This window comes from Rana temporaria, chromosome 1, assembly GCF_905171775.1.
Source record: "Rana temporaria chromosome 1, aRanTem1.1, whole genome shotgun sequence".
Taxonomy (NCBI): Eukaryota; Metazoa; Chordata; class Amphibia; order Anura; family Ranidae; genus Rana; species Rana temporaria.
In genome coordinates, this window is record NC_053489.1 from 569677647 (window position 1) to 569695046 (window position 17400).

The 17400-nt window shown below is 44.7% G+C and overlaps 1 protein-coding gene across 1 annotated transcript in view; it reads left to right on the forward strand.

Moving 5' to 3' along the window:
• The window catches only part of MTMR7 (myotubularin related protein 7), a 97562-nt gene that overhangs the window by 14906 nt on the left and 65256 nt on the right, over positions 1 to 17400 (forward strand). The window contains exons 3-6 of the mRNA XM_040334644.1: positions 1049 to 1211; positions 2700 to 2857; positions 7685 to 7813; positions 12605 to 12739. Of these exons, the coding sequence (XP_040190578.1) occupies positions 1049 to 1211; positions 2700 to 2857; positions 7685 to 7813; positions 12605 to 12739 (585 nt within the window). The remainder of the gene's footprint in view (positions 1 to 1048; positions 1212 to 2699; positions 2858 to 7684; positions 7814 to 12604; positions 12740 to 17400) is intronic.

Consider the following 17400-nt stretch of genomic DNA (forward strand, 5'->3'; position numbering starts at 1 on the left):
TGGGAACCAGTGGCATCGCTGCTGTGTCTCAGCCAATCAGAAGGGAGAGTCCTGGATGGCTGAGACACTCGTGGACATCGCTGGACAGAGATGGGGCTCCGGTAAGTATTAGTGGGACCGAGGGGCGCTGCTACACACAGAAGACTTTTTATCTTAAGGGGGTGTTCCAGCCTTTTTTTAAGTTTATTAAAAGTCAGCAGCTACAAAAAGTGTAGCTGCTGGCTTTTAATAAACAGACACTTACCTGCTCCACGGTTCCAGCGACGCGCCGGCCAGGGCTCCGCTCCTCTCTCCCCCCTCGCCGGCCAGCGTCTTCATTCCTAGTGTGGGCACCCGGCAGTGACAGCTTTCGGCTTCACGGCCGGGCACCCACTGCGCATGCGCGAATGGCACTGCGCATGCTCGAGCGGCGCAGCGCCGTCCGATTGGACAGTCGCTCGCCTCCAGGGAGGGGCTGCAATAAGGCGATTAAGCTAATCACCTTACCAGCCCCTCGGCGGAAGGAGGAAGTGGGACAGGAAGTCCCACTCCTCCTGACCCCCCCAAAAAAATGACATGCCAAATGTAAGCGGAAGTTCCATTTTTAGGTGTAATGTATTTAATGTATAGAATGCATTAATATAAAAAAAACTTTTGACTTTGCAACTTCTTTAGGTGTAATTTCTGTCTGATGAATCACTTTTGACAAAAGAAAATAGGTGACAGGGGAGGGACCTCCAGCAGATTGACAGCTTCAGCTCTGTTCCGGTGTGCTGTGTGAAGGGGGGTGTGTCCCTTCCCTCCAATCAGCTCTCAGAGCACTCCTCACTGAGCTCTGCAGAGTGTGAATTCAGCTCTCCGCCCCCTTTCTTCTAACCGCTCGGACAAGCTTTATAAATTCTACTTTAAAGTACAACTTATGTATGAGGATTTGTTTCATCTGTGTATCACCTGAGTCCAGTCACTTCACTAGGTATATGTAAGGCTTTACAACCATCTTAAGTATATGCAGCACTATTGCCCAGAGGTCTATTTATTGAACTGATTTGTCCCTTATGCACATCTTTAGATTCTTCACAGCCAAATCTCTTCTATTGAAAAACAAGCTACAACTGCATCAGGCTGTCCTTTACTTCTCCGCTGCAAAAACTTTCAAGTAATTCAAATCATCATCCCTCAAGAGAGAGATTGCCATGACATCTACGTATCGCTAGCCAGATTGTCACGACCAGGTACTGTATGAATTGTTTTGTCCACTACCCTTATAGTGCCCTTGGGTTTACCTGAACAGAGCACCCAAAGCTGGCATAACCGCTTTGGTAAAGGGAATGTATAGCAGTCTATGCATACATTTGATTTCTTTATTGTAGTCATGACCAATCATTTTTATATTTTTTTATTTAAATACACACACATAGGGCTAGATTCAGGTAGCTGCGTGCAATATTACGGTGGCGCAGCGTATCGTATTTACGATGCGCCGCCGTAAGTTAGAGAGGCAAGTGCTGTATTCACAAAGCACTTGCCTCCTAACTTACGGCGGCGTAGCGTAAATGGGGCCGGCGTAAGCGCGCCTAATTCAAATGATGATGAGGGGGGCGTGTTTTATTTAAATTAATGGTGACCCCGCGTATTTTACGCATGCGCCGTTCGTGAAAGAATCCCATTGCTTTCGACGTCCAGCCCTATTCGCGAACGACTTACGCAAAAGACGTAAAAAAATCAAATTTCGAAGCGGGAACGACGTCCATACTTAACATTGGCTGCGCCTCCTACTAGCAGGAGTAACCTTATGCCGAAAAAGCCTAACGTAAACGACGTAAAAAAATTGCGCCCGGCGTACGTACGTTTGTGAATCGGCGTATCTAGGTCATTTGCATATTCTACGCCGAAAACAACGGAAGCGCCCCTAGCGGCCAGCGTAAAAATGAACACAATTATACGCCGCCGTATTCAAATTACGTCGGCGGAGGAAGCCTATTTTTTCTACGTATCTGCCTTTAAGAATCGGCGTAAAGATACGACGGCGCAGATTTGAAATTACGGCGGCGTATCTGGAGATACGCCGCCGTAACTTGTTGCTGAATCTAGCCCATACTCTTGTAATTGTGTACAATTTGTCCACTAGCAAACTCCACCTCTCCAGAATATAGATCTACCGCTAATGGACCTTCGAGTTATAACCCTTTTATCAGAACAAAAAGGAACTTCTTATTGCTGCTCTGTGCATGGAATCGGCTTTCTCTTTTTTTTTTTACAGTAAGGCCTCACTCACATAGAAGGGGTTTAACTTACAACTGCAGCAAGAATCCGGCATATGGATGTGGAAAGCTGCAGCCGCTCAGCTTGTACAAAGCTGCAGCCACAGCTGTCTGTAAGTTCTCAGATGTAATTCCGCATAGAACAAGTGCCTGTGGTTTAGGACAGATGATCACTCTTGGAGGCAAGCTGCTTGCACCCAGGTGTGATCATCTCTCCCTAACCGCAGGTAATCGCTCCATGTGGGATTACATCTGAACATACACAGACGGCTGCGGTCAATGTTGGCTTGGTATTGCTTTGCACTGCTGAGCAGCTGCAGCTTTTCACATTTTCCTGCGAAATCCAACCACAGGAATAAGCTGGATTCTTGCAGCAGCAGTGAGTTTAATTAATTTTGAATGGGCCCTAAGCTTAGTTTTGAACAGTGAAACATTAAGCAAGCTTTGCTTTTTTAACAGTTAAATATGAAGAGCTGTACTGCTTCTCCTTCAACCCCAAACTGGACAAGGCAGAGCGGGAAGAAGGCTGGAGGCTGATTGACCTGAGCGGAGAGTACAGCAGAATGGGGGTGCCCAAGAGCCTGTGGCAGCTCAGTGAAGTTAATCGTGATTATCGAGTAAGTCTAATGTGACACATGCCATACGTGTTGGCATGACTATTACCAGAATCCGTGTAACGTGGCACATACCATAAGCGTTGGGATGACTAATACCAAAATCTGTGTAACATGGCACATACTATAAGTGTTGGCATGACTATTACCAGAATCCGTGTAGAGTGGCACATACCATAAGCGTTGGGATGACTATTACTAAAATAAGTGTAATGTGGCACATACTATAGCCCGGATTCACATACATCGGCGCATATTTATGCCACCGTAGCGTATCTTCTTTACGCTACGCAGCGCAGAGAGGCAAGCACCGAATTCACAAAGCACTTGCCCAAAATCTGTGCTGGGTTTCTTAGGCGTAAGTCGTCGTAAGTGGAAGTGGGCGTGCCCCAATGCAAATGATGGGCCGAGCGCCATAAAGATACGAATAACGAACGGCGCATGCGCCGTCTCGTAGACGCATACAGTGCGCATGCTCAGAATCTCGTCGAAACTACTCCCTAAGATCTGCCGGATCACTGCCTACGACGTGAACGTAACCTACGCCTAGTCATATTCATGTACAATGTAAACGACAAAAGATACGACGGCTTGTGTTCCCTGGTCCATACCTTTGCATGGGTTGCGCCTCATATATGGGTAATAACTTTACGCCGGACGTACGACTTACACAAAACGCGTATATTATGCGCCGGGCGCAAGTACGTTCGTGAATCAACGTATCTCCCTTATTTTCATATTTATATAGGAAATCAATGGGAGCGCCACGTGCGTCCAGCGTAAATATGCGCCCACGATACGCCGGCGTAGGCAAGTTACGTCGGTCGGATGAAGCCTATTTTTAGGCGTATCTCAGTTTGTGGGCACGCCGCATAGATACGATGGCGCATATTTGCACTTACGCAGCGTATCTCGAGAGTGCTTTGTGAATCCGGGCTCCTAAGTGTTGGGATGACCATTATCCGAATACATGTAACGTGGCACATACCATAAGTGTTGGGATGACCATTGGCAGAATATCTGTAATGTGGCACATACCATAAGGGTTGGGATGACCATTGGCAGAATATCTGTAATGTGGCACATACCATAAGGGTTGGGATGACCATTGGCAGAATATCTGTAATGTGGCACATACCATAAGGGTTGGGATGACCATTGGCAGAATATCTGTAATGTGGCACATACCATAAGGGTTGGGATGACCATTGGCAGAATATCTGTAATGTGGCACATACCATAAGCGTTGGGATGACCATTGGCAGAATATCTGTAATGTGGCACATACCATAAGGGTTGGGATGACCATTACCAGACTGCAGATTTTAAAGCTCCTTCTGCAAGAGAGAGGCCTCGTACACACGGCCGAGGAACTCGACGTGCCAAACACATCGAGTTCCTCGGCCAGTTCAGCACTGAAGCCGCCGAGGAGCTCGGCGGGGCGAGAGCTCCCATAGAACAACGAGGAAATAGAGAACATGTTCTCTATTTCCTCGCCGAGCTCCTCGTCGGCTTCCTCGGCCGAAAGTGTACACACGGCCGGGTTTCTCGGCAGAATTCAGCCAGAAACTCGGTCGGAAGCTGAATTCTGCCGAGGAAACTGGTCGTGTGTACGGGGCCATAAAGTTGCCCATACACGGTATGTCTTCTTTAGCTGCTGCCATGTTAGGCTGGTCTGGACGCTGGTGTGTCTGCAGGATGCATATTATGACCACGCTCACCCATTATTCATTCCACTGATTACAGGTGCCATGCTTTGCAAGCTGCCGTGGGCACAAAAATAATGCAAAATGCATTTTTTATTTTTTCAGTAAGCAAACTTACCTTTCTCTTCCAGAGAGTCCCGCCAGATGCCCTTAAAGGCTATCTCTTTATGAAGTTGATGCCTTGGTGTATTTGGTTGGGGGTCCTAAGTAATTTTTCTCATTACTCAACACTACAATGAATATATATATATATATATATATATATATATATATATATATATATATATATATATATATATATACCATATAAGCCGAGTTTTTCAGCACATTTTTTGGTGCTGAAAATCCCCCCTCGGCTTATACTCGAGTTACCTTTTTGCGCCTGATCTCCTGGGGTTTGGGGACCCAGTACTGGCCGGCCATAGGTCCCCTGGACCCCAAACAAGTGTGCAAAGTTTGTTGTCCGGGGGACGTACGGTCGGGGAACACCGATTTTTCAAAGTCAGGGCACCCCTTCCATAGACTCCCATGTTAAACGGTAATTTCTCCGGTAACTTTGGGGACCCGGTACCGGCCGGCCGTAGGTCCCCTGCCAAAACACACATGTAGACCCAGTTCTCCTATACAAGTGTGCACAGTTTGCTGTCTGGGGTACCTATGGCCAGGGAGCAACGATTTTTCAAAGCCGGGAACCCCTTCTATATACTCACATGTTAAACGTGTGTAAGTCTAGTCATGGGCACAGTGAGGCATGCAGATGGACACCCTAGGCTTATATTTGAGTCAATACGTTTTCCCATTTTTTTTTGTGGTAAAATTAGGTACAGTTAAACGTAATGGGGAGAATACATATGATAATACATTTGCCCAAATGTTTCTACCGGTTAAGGCCTTCCCTTTATATTGCTCCCCAGCAACTTATTCCACATCATTCACTCAGCCATTTTCTTATTTAAGCTGTCCATTCCGAACCACATATCCCAAGAATGGCACTATATGTTCGTACCATTCTTGGAAGGAGGACTTGTGTATCCAGATTTTTACCATTATTTCTTAGCCTCCCAGCTCACCTCGACACAAGTGGTTAACCTGTACTGAAATAACACTTGGCCACTGTGGTTGCTGCTGCAGTTGTGGGTTCTTATGAACAATTTACTGCATAGGACCACAGGCTCTACCTGCAAACAGACGTAATTTATAGAGGGATCTGTAATGGTTTTGCACTGCAACAAGTAAAAGTTGAACTATTTTCCGAGTCAGACTTCTCCAAGATCACCTCTCTGGTACAACCCAACACTGCCTGAACTCTATGACTCTATGACCAACCAGACATGCCTCGTACACACGACCGGGTTTCCAACGGGAAAACTGCCCAAAAACCACGGACAGAGAACCAATTCTCTTTTTTTTCCCGCCGGTAAATCCAGCAGACTTTTGCCAGGCGTTTTTTGGCAGTTTTCCTGTCTGGAAAACCGGCCGTGTGTAGGGGGAAAGACTGCCCGAGCAGGTTCTCGGGATTTACGGCGGGAACTTTTCCTGTCGGAAATCCCGCACGTGTCTACGAGGAAACACAGTTTGGTGGGCCGAAAGAGGGACCATATTTCTTTCCCTCACAATGTCTTAATTGATGTTGCCATGCTGAAAGCAAAGGAACAACTCGCATATAAGGACTTTTTCAAATACATTTTATCGAGACACTCAAAAGCCTGGACTAAAGTAGAGTAAATTCCATGATTGATGAATGATGGTGGTTCCACGATGTATCAGCATGGTGGATAAATGAATTGATTTTGATAAATCAGTTTTTATGGAAGGAAAACTGCTTATCAAGTCATCAAGCAATTTGTGATCTGGTCATCCAACTAGTAGATGTAGCTTTACTAACGTATAGAATGGTGTGCGGTGGATTTGTCTATCCCCAGAAATGAGAAAAATCTGCAAGTTTAACCACTTAAGGATCGCCTCCTGCACATATACGTCGGCAGAATGGCACGGCTGTGCACATATACGTCCTGTACTAGTACCCAGCCGTGGGTCGCGGGCGCGCGCCCGCGGTGCACTCCCGCAACCCGGCCCGAAGCTCCGGGACCTGCGGACCCGATCGCCTCTGGAGTCCCTCGATCGGCCCCCGGAGCTGAAGAACGGGGAGAGCCGTGTGTAAACACGGCTTCCCCGTTCTTCACTGTGGCGGCAGCATCGATTTTTAGGGGGACACAATCGATGACGTCACACCTACAGCCACACCCCCCTACAGTTGTAAACACACTTCAGGTCACACATAACCCCATCAGTGCCCCCTGTGGTTAACTCCCAAACTGCAATTGTCATTTTCACAATAAACAATGCATTTTAAATTCATTTTTTGCTGTGAAAATGACAATGGTCCCAAAAATGTGTCAAAATTGTCTGAAGTGTCCGCCATAATGTCGCAGTCACGAAAAAAATCGCTGATCGCCGCCATTAGTAGTAAAAAAAAAAAATTAATAAAAATGCAATAAAACTATCCCCTATTTTGTAAACGCTATAAATTTTGCGCAAACCAACCGATAAACGCTTTTTGCGTTTTTTTTTATTTATTTTTTTTACCAACAATAGATGGAAGAATAAGTATCGGCCTAAACTGAGGAAATTTTTTTTTTATATATATATTTTTGGGGGATATTTATTATAGCAAAAAGTAAAAAATATTGCATTTCTTTCAAAATTGTCGCTCTATTTTTGTTTATAGCGCAAAAAATAAAAACCGCAGTGGTGATCAAATACCACCAAAAGAAAGCTCTATTTGTGGGAAAAAAAGGACGCCAATTTTGTTTGGGAGCCACGTCGCACGATCGCGCAATTGTCAGTTAAAGCGACGCAGTGCCGAATCGCAAAAAGGAGCAAGGTCCTTTAGCTGCATTTTGGTCCGGGTCTTAAGTGGTTAAACTTGCTCTATCACACTGTCTCTGGGAGAGTATACAGTAATTGAGGAAGGTGTGGGGGGGGGTGTTTGTATGAATGGTTCAAAAGCGCGAATGTCCGTTTTTCGGTCTCTTTTGTACAGTACTCTAAATTCTAAAATGCAAACATTACACTTACCAAACTGCTTTGTATAGCATGATGTAACATAATGTCTTTCTTTTAGGTTTGTGACACGTACCCAACTGAACTCTACGTACCAAAATCTGCTAGCGTGCCAATCATCGTCGGGAGCTCAAAGTTTCGTAGTCGTGGTCGTTTTCCTGTTCTGTCCTATTATTATCAAGATAATGATGTAAGTGTCTTTGTAATTTAGGATTATAAGGTCTGTTTGCTCCCCCTGTCTTCATAGCCTAATTTGTAAAGACATTTCTACATTTTCAATATTTCATTCATCACATTGTCTTGGCTATCTTAAAGTGTTACTAAACCCACAACAGTCTGTATATGCAGTAAAAACATGCTTGTTATACTCAGTGTGGAACCTAAGGGGTTAATCCTTTGCATTGTGTAAAACGGCTGTTTGATCTTGTATGCACAGATTCTCCCCTTCTTGTATTGTCTCCAACACATGTCCAGATAAGACAGAGTTACTGGAGTCAGGCTGCACATGCTCAGTTTGGTGTGTATTGCTAGAGTTGTTGTTGTTTTTGGGAGGGTGCATGTGATCATCACAGGGCCATGCAGCACTGTCCAGACAGAGGGTCTGGGGTCCTGCATCCTGATAGGACAGCTCAGTGCAGTATAAAAACTCCTCCTACAAGCTTTAACCAGGCACTGATACAAGTCATAAGACTGCTATATACTGTTGATGAGAAAAGGTATCTAGCAGTTTATATTTACTGAAATGATTGCATTTGCATGTTCTGTACACTGTGAGAGACCACAGTGGCCCATATTCTCAGTGAAGTTACGATGGAGTATCTCAGGATACTCCATCGTAACTCTCTTTTTTGGCCCGTGTATCTATGCGACTGATTCTTAGAATCATTTTCGCATAGATACACTTAAGATCCACCATCTGTAAGTCACTTACACTGGCGGATCTTAAATGTAATGACGCCGGCTGCCGCTAGATGGCATTTACGTGAAGGACTCATTTGCTTATGCAAATGAGCCTTCTACGCCGATTCCCGAACGAGTTTGCGTCGCGTAACCGTCGCTAACGTCGTTTGCGTAAGCGGAAACTTACCCCTGCTATATGAGGGGTAAGTTTCCGCAAGTCCCACGTAGGCCATGTTACGGATGGCGTCGGGTCCGCGTCGTGTTTTTTCGTCGGGTACGTCGTTTACGTAAGTCGTTCTTGAATACGACTTTACGTCAATGACGCACACGTCAGCGTCATTGACGTTTTCCGCCGAGAACTGGAGCATGCGCACTGGGCTTTTTGAAGCCCGGCGCATGCGCAGTTCATTAGAATCGGGGGCACGCTTAATTTGAATACAAGCCGCCCCCTTGGAGATCCGCCAGGCTACGCCGGGGCATTTACACTCCGCCGTCCCAACTTACGGAGCAAGTGTTTGGGGAATACAACACTTGCTCCTGTAAGTTGGGACAGCGGAGTGTAAGTGCCTTAAGCGCAGCCCGCGGATTTTTAGAGAGAATATGGGCCAGTGTTACTAGGTTTAGTAACACTTTAAAGCCTAGTACACACGGGTTGAATGTTTAGCGGCATCGGCTGGTTCAAAAGAAACCGGGCTAGTTAAGCTATGAGGAAAGATTAGCTGAACTGAGTTTATTTTCTTTTGAGAAGAGGAGATTAAAGGGGGGGGGGGGTGTTTGATCAACATTTATAAATGCATAAGTGATCCATATAGAGTTCTTCACTTTAAGGTCATTGTAGAGGAAAAGGGGGCACTCTTTACGTCTGGAGGGGAAAAAAAGTGTAATCTCCAAATACAGAAAGGCTTCTTCACAGTAAGAGCTGTGAAATTGTACAATAGACTCCCTCAAGAGCTGGTTCTGGCCAGCTCTGTAGATTGTTAAAAAGAAAAGGTCGGGATTCTTTCCTAAATAAACATAATATACCATATTTATTGGCGTATAATACGTACTTTTTCCCCCTGAAAATAGGGTGCAAATCAAGGTGCATGTTATACGTCGATAGTGTACCTTGGAGGGGAAGGAGGGGGATGAGCGCCACCGGAATTCACCAAGCTGTCATCTCCTGTTTACTCGGCTCTCACTTGGCTCTGATGTCACACACACAGTCCCGCCTCCGCCACCAGCATTGGACTAGTGTTCTGTCAATCACAGGAGCTGGTCAAATACGGATGGCGGAGGCGGGACTGTGTATGTGACTGCCGACTGAGAGCTGAGTAAACAGGAGATGATGGCTCAGTGATTTCCTGCACTGCATGAGAGATGGTGAGGCTGCAGATGGGCATCAGGCTGCATTGATGGGCGATGGGCGCAGATCGGGCTGCAGATGGGCGCAGAGTAGTAAAAAAAGATAAATATGACCTCCCCAGGACATGCACCTTCAGAAACCAGTCAGCAATGACAGCTCACATATTTTCTCTCCTAAAAGCCTTCTATTGAGTATGATGAATGATCAATAATCAAAGTACTTTAAAGAAATGATGAAAACCGGTTAACGTGCCCCACAGTTTCCAATCTGGCGTAAAATTCCCACTATAAGGTTTACAAATGCCATACTGGTGACCCCACAATAGGGATAAAACTTTTCAGTGGAAGGGAGTTTAATAAGACACGTGGCCACTTATTAAGATTAGAAGAAAAGAGGTTTAACTTTAGACTGCATAGAGGGTTCTTTACTGTAAGAGCGGAAAGGATGTGGAATTCCCTTCCACAGGTGGTGGTTTCAGCAGGGAGCATCAATAGTTTCAAAAAACTATTCACACCTTAACGACCACAACATACAGGGATATACAATGTTATACTGACATATAATCACACACAAAGGTTGGACTTGATGGACTTGTGTCTTTTTTCAACCTCACCTACTATGTAACAGTCTGACTATGTAATTCTCTTTAAAGCAGAGGTTCACCCTCAAAATTAACTTTTTACCCAACCTATCTCCAGCCTTAATAAAGGCTCGTAGCGTTGTCATTTTTTTTTTTAATGTGTAAACTTACCTGTCTTCAGCCTCACTTCCGGGTCTTCTTCCTTGTGGGGAGTGGGCGTGTCGCTCCCTTTTCCAATGTCTCCTGGGAGTGAGTGTTGATCCTGCCAGGAGACGATTGACGTGTGGGTAAAGCACGTCATTGCCTTCCAAAAATACCCGATGGGGACTTGGCTCTTTACGACGCCATACGGCGCCTGCGCCTGCCTTGTAGAGCTGACTGCACAGGCGCCGTAAAGTGCCGAGTCCCCCTTGAATATTTTCGGGCGGCGATGACGCGCTTTACCCATGGTTAATCATCTATGCCTCGTCTTAGGAACGCCTACTCCCCTGGGGAGCGAGAACCCGGAAGCCGGGTAAATAGAAAGCCAAAAAACGTAAGTACAACTGAAAAAAAAAAATGTCAGCAGTATGCTGGATGTAACTGTACATAGATGTTTTAGGGTAAACCCCCGCTTTAATGCGGTTTCACAAATCCATCATTTTATAATGCATTCAGATCCTGGCTTCAAACACCCATTGAGAAGCAAGAGGCTCTACTGCACTAAAGAACAATGAGCAGCTACCGTGTTTCCCCGAAAATAAAACCTAGTGTTATTTTCCAGGAGGGCTGCAATATAAGCCCTACCCTGAAAATAAGCCCTAGTTTAAAATGCTTGTAAAATCCTATAACTCACTCTATTACAGTAGTATATAATGCACAACGTGTGTGTTTCTGTAAAATAAATGCGGGGAAGAGAGCTCCGGCAGGTCACAGAAGTGCAGAGCGGTGCTATAACAAAGGTATTTGGCACAATTATATTACAGAAACACACACATTGTACATTATATACTACTGTAATAGAGTGGGTTATAGGATTTTACAAGCATTTTAACCCAGTTCAGACAGGGAGAGAGAGGAGAGAGAAGACTGCACATTACATGTTAAGACCTACCCTGAAAATAAGCCCTACTGTGGTGCAGATCCACAGAGAAAGTACGCCGGCGTATCTACTGATACGCCGGCGTACTTTCAAATTACCCGCGTCGTATCTTTGGTTTGAATCCTCAAAACAAGATACGACGGCATCTGGGTTAGATCCGACAGGCGTACGTCTTGGTACGCCTTTGGATCTTAGATGCAATACTTCGGCGTCCGCTGGGTGGCGTTCCCGTCGTTTTCCGTGTCGAGTATCCAAATTAGCTATTTCCGACGAACGTACGAGCGGCCGTCGCATTTTTTTACGTTGTCTCTAGTCGGCTTTTTTCGGCGTATAGTTAAAGCTCCTTTTTCGTGGCATACTCAATGTTAAGTATGGCCGTCGTTCCCGCGTATCATTTAAAAAAAATGTTTTTGTTTGCGTAAGTCGTCCATGAATCGGGACGTCATTTAGCGCAATGCACGGCGGTAAATTTAGGGACGGCGCATGCGCACTTCTTTCGGCGCGGGGACGCGCTTCATTTAAATGAAACACGCCCCCTACTCGCCGATTTGAATTACGCGCCATTACGCCGCGAGAGATAGACTACGCCGCTGTAACTTACGGCGCAAATTCTTTCAGGATTCGAAACTAAGAGAAGTAAGTTACGGCGGCGTAGCGTATCTCAGATACGCTGCGCGGGTGCAGATCTCTGTGGATCTGCCCCTGTGTCTTTTGTTGCCAAGATTAATATAAGACCCGGGCTAATATTCGGGGAAACGCGGTACTAGAGGAAAACTGCTCAGTACTGCTGTTAGAACAGTGGATATGTGGAGGTTCTGAGTGTGGAGAACCTGGGTAATCTCCATGGAACGTCCTGTAAATACGTATTCTGCTTTCTACTCCTCATATAAACGTTCATGTAAGATAAGTGAACTATCTGGCTATCATTGCTGGTCACATCTTGTTGCCAGTGTCTCCTTCCCACATGTTTATACTAATTCCCATGGCCACAAACCAGTGCCAGAGTAAACAGGCAGATGAAGTGAGGTGCTGAGGTGACATTGCTGTTCTCCATGTGGTTTGTTTTTCCCTGCAGGCCTCTATATGTCGTAGTAGTCAGCCGCTGTCTGGATTCAGTGCTCGCTGTCTTGAGGATGAACAGATGTTGCAGGCGATAAAGAAAGCAAATCCTGGCAGTGATTTCCTCTATGTCGTTGATACCAGACCAAAAGTAAGTCAGCTGGAACTTGTATTTCCTACAGTGGCCTGAATTGTTTTTAATGAGCTTCGTTTAGTTGATTTAACTGTCAGCAATGGGGGGGAAAAAAAGGACAAATTAAGTAAAAAGTTGATGCTACAGGGTTATCAAAATCAATACAGTATAACACTTCATTTCAGTCTATCAGGATTTGCTATAACTGCCAAAAATGCCATTACAAAAGTGTTTTTATTTTGTCTTTAAGCACCAGGCCTATTTCTGACACTTGTTGTTTACAAGTTTAACCTCCCTAGCGGTTTTCCCGAGTGTGGCTCGGGGGTTAAATTTCAGTACCATTAGCGGTAACCCCGAGCCACATTCGGGATTGCATTGCAGAATCCTGGTGCAGTATACTTACCTGGTCCCCAGGATCCTGCAATGTCCTCCTGCTGTGTCCTTTGCCCAATGCCTTTGTGTGCCAGGCTCCCGTTCCCTGCATGTGTCGCGATGCACGGGGCGGAGCCTGGCGGCAAATTCAAGAAAAACATAACACATACAGGACACTGTAATCTTACAGATTACATTACTGTATGAAATTTCACCTCCCTTTTGTCCCTATTGCTTTGTCCAATGCCCTGCATGCAGTTTTATATTACAATATATATATATATATATATATATATTTTTTTTTTTTGCTGGCGTATAAGACTACCTTTCTGGTACAATATTTTTTATTAAAGTATTTTAGACAAATCGACAAATTCCCACGCAGGGGATGCAAAAACAAAGGTATACATAAAGCACATAGTAGAAAACATACTATTAAAGGAACTAATCACAAGTTACCACCGTCACCCCAGCCGGGGCCGGGGGGCAGTGCGATATGCCTGAGCCAAAAGGCCCAGGGGCCAAAGCAGATACAAGGGAGAGGGAACGGAGTTATCCGCAAAACGGGGGAGACTACCTTTTACACTTAAAAAAAATGGCCAAAAAGCAGGGGTCATCTTATACGCCGGGTCAGCTGCTCGGATGCCCCCTGGATGTGCGGTAATACTGTATGTAGCTTCAAATGAATACAGAGCCTGCTTGGATTGGAGTAACAACCTTTGCCAATCCGAGTGCCTACATACAGTAGCCTGCTCGGATTGGCTTTGAGAGTCAGAGAGGCGTGGGCTGATGATGTTACAGCCTCTGCCAATCCAAGCAGGCTTTGTATTCATTAACCTCCCTGGCGGTATGATTCTTTCAGAAAAAACATGCTGAAAGCGGTACCATTATTTGCAAGGAAATTTGGCGTTTTATATTGTAGGTCTGTAATTTTTAGAAACAACTCACTTAAATCTGACCAAACAAGATTCTAATAGGCATCCCAGGTATGACATTTTTTTAAAAACAAAATTATAAATTATAATATAATAAATAATTATAAATAATTATAACAAATAATAATATAATTATAATAAAAATTATTCATTAATGTAATCAAATCAAAATCACTGAAATTTGCTCAGTTGCAGAATTGTCGTTGTCATTATTTTTTTTTTTTTTTTATGACGAATTTCCCCACAAATCGCTATCGCACAATTCTGCAAGTGATTATAATTTATTATCGCTGTTTTCTAGCTGATCTAAAACCATTTTTGACACAAAGGGACACTTTTGGTTGCTATGGACAATCTACAGTTTGCAGGGAGAAAGAAACGTTTTTATTATATAAAATGACATGCATGACACAGGACAGACCACTAGGGACAAGGGGGGTGTGTTTTTTTTACATACAGTACTGTAATCTATAAGATTACAGTATACTGTATGTATTGTGTTTGTTTACTTTTTTGAATTTGGCGCCGTTCTCCGTCCCCGTGCGTCGTAACGTCGCAGGGAACGGAGATCGGCGGCACAGGAGGACGCTGTGTGAATCGAGCGAGGTCCCGCTCGCTCACACAGCGCGGTGGCATCGCTGGATCCAGGGACAAGGTAAGTAAACACTTACACTGTACACTGTACATCCAGCGAGGCAAGCCCGAGTCTGACTGGTGTGTATATATTATATATATACTGTGTGTATATATACTGTATATATACTCGCTGATAACATGAGATTGTCCATGGCAACCAAAAAGTGTCCCTTTTTCATGTGAAAAATGGTTTTAGACCAGCTAGAAAACAGCAATAGTAAATAAGAACACTTGCAGAATTGAGTGATAATGAATCGTGGGGAAATTAATTTTATTATTATTATTTTTTAAAATTATTTATACTTATTTATTATATTATAATTTATGATTTTTGCGTTTCAAACAGACCATTTGGCTGGTTAAAGACCGGGCCACTTTTTGCGATTCGTCACTGCGTTGCTTTAACTGACAATTGCGCGGTCGTGCGACGTGCCTCCGAAACAAAATTGACGTCCTTTTTTTCCCCACAAATAGAGCTTTCTTTTGGTGGTATTTGATCACCTCTGCGGTTTTTATTTTTTGCGCTATAAACAAAAATAGAGCGACAATTTTGAAAAAAATCAATATTTTTTACTTTTTGCTATAATAAATATCCCCCAATAATATAAAAAAAATCGCAATAAGCCTTTATTGATTGGTTTGCGCAAATGTTATAGTGTCTACAAAATAGGGGATAGTTTTATGGCATTTTAATTAATAATAATAATATTTATTTTTTTACTAGTAATGGCGGCGATCAGCGTTTTTTATTTTATTTATTGTGACTGCGACATTATGGTGGACACATCGGACACCTTTGACACCTTTTTGGGACCATTGCCATTTTTACAGCTATAAAAATGCACTGATTACTGTAAAAATGACACTGGCAGTAAAGAGGTTAACCTGTAGCAGTGGTGGTGCGTCCATAGGGACGCAGGAGCGCCGCCCCCTCTGGCTCGCTCACAGCCAGTAAAATATACAGATTCATACACTGTATGAATCTGTATATTTTCGCCGCTGCCGTCCACTATTCAGCTGGCCGGCAGTTGAGCGCCGGTCAGCTGAATAGCGGCAGCTGTCTGGCTGTGTGGAAGTGCCTATCAGGGCCAGCGGCCCTGATAGGCTGTCCGAGTACAGCCCTGAGGCTGTAGTTGGCTTCCTGAAGCTCATCCTCGGGGCGTACCGGCCGTACGTCCGAGGATAAGACTGACAGGCGTCTCAGCCAATCAGGTAAACTGATTGGCTGAAGCGTCATCGAGGGCGGGACGAGGGACATCGAGGGACGTAGAAGCCATAAAGGTAAGTGCCGGGGGGGGGTACTGGGCACAGTGGCTACAAGTGGGGGCATAGTGGCTACAAGTGGGGGCACAGTGGCAACAATTGGGGGCACAATGGCGACAATTGGGGGCACAGTGGTGACAATTGGGGGCACAGTGGTGACAATTGGGGGCACAGTGGCAACAATTGGGGGCACAGTGGCAACATTTGGGGGCTGTGTTTGATGGTATAGTGGTGACAATTGATGGCACAGTAGCTGCGTTTGATGGTATGGCACAGTGGCTGTGTTTTGATGGCATGGCATGGTGGTTGCGTTTTGATGGCATGGCACAGTGGCTGCGTTTTGATGGCACGGTGGCTGCGTTTTGATGGCATGGCACAGTGGTTGCGTTTTGATGGCATGGCACAGTGGCTGCGTTTTGATGGCATGGCACAGTGGCTGCGTTTTGATGGCACAGTGACTGCATTTGATGGCATGGCACAGTGGTGACAATTGATAGGTACACTGCAATTGTTTATTTTTTTTCGTTTGCGCCCCCCCAAAAATGTTGAGCACCAGCCGCCACTGACCTGTAGGGGGCACTGAAGGGGTTAAGTGTGTCCTAGGGAGTGCTTGTAACTGTTAGGGGGCGTGGCTTGCCGTGACACATCACTGATTGTTGTTCCCGATGACAGGCAGAACAGGGAGATGTTGTGTTTACAGTAGCGGGCAGTGGAGATTCCTCCATCTACACTGGTAGCATGGATGGGGAAATCAATTGGTTTTCTCTTGTTCGGCCATTGCGTTGAATGAGAGAAGATCGAGCCGTGTATGGCTGTCCGTCGGGTTATATACAGTAATTATGTGTATGGACAATGCTGAGTATGTACATACAAGTAGCTCCATGCTGTTCCTTGTAAAGTGGACAGAAACAAATCTATGGGATATGACCCTCCCGGTTCGAGGAAAATCCAAATATTTTTAATATGAAAATAAGGAATACGGTACAAGAGAAAAGTTAGGGAAAGTATTGTCTTAATTGTAATTAAAAGTAGAAGAACAGAGTGAATGTATCTAGTGACTGTGAGCAGCACATATGACGTTTTCTTCTCTTTTGTTGACTACCATGCTTTGTTCCATAGAATGTGCTGCCACCTGGTGTTTTCTATGGTTTGTGCAGTCTAGAAATACAACCAACATTCAGCCTCAACAATTGTCTGTCTTTTATTTTTTTACAAAGAAGATGCAAGGAGAATTAGGTTTGCCATTTGATGATTTAGTGGTTTTCTGGTGGAATTTAGCCAGTAAATTGTCACTAATTTCTATGCTGCCAAGCCATAAACAATTAGGTTAAATCTTGAGAGCCGAAAAATAGAGAACCAAAGGGGCAATTTTTGGAAACAAAGCTGGTGAATTTCCAGAGAGAGAGGCAATATTGCCTGTAGTAAGTGTTTATTGTAATGTACTTTTCTTGCAGTGGGTTTCAAATTGTGCAC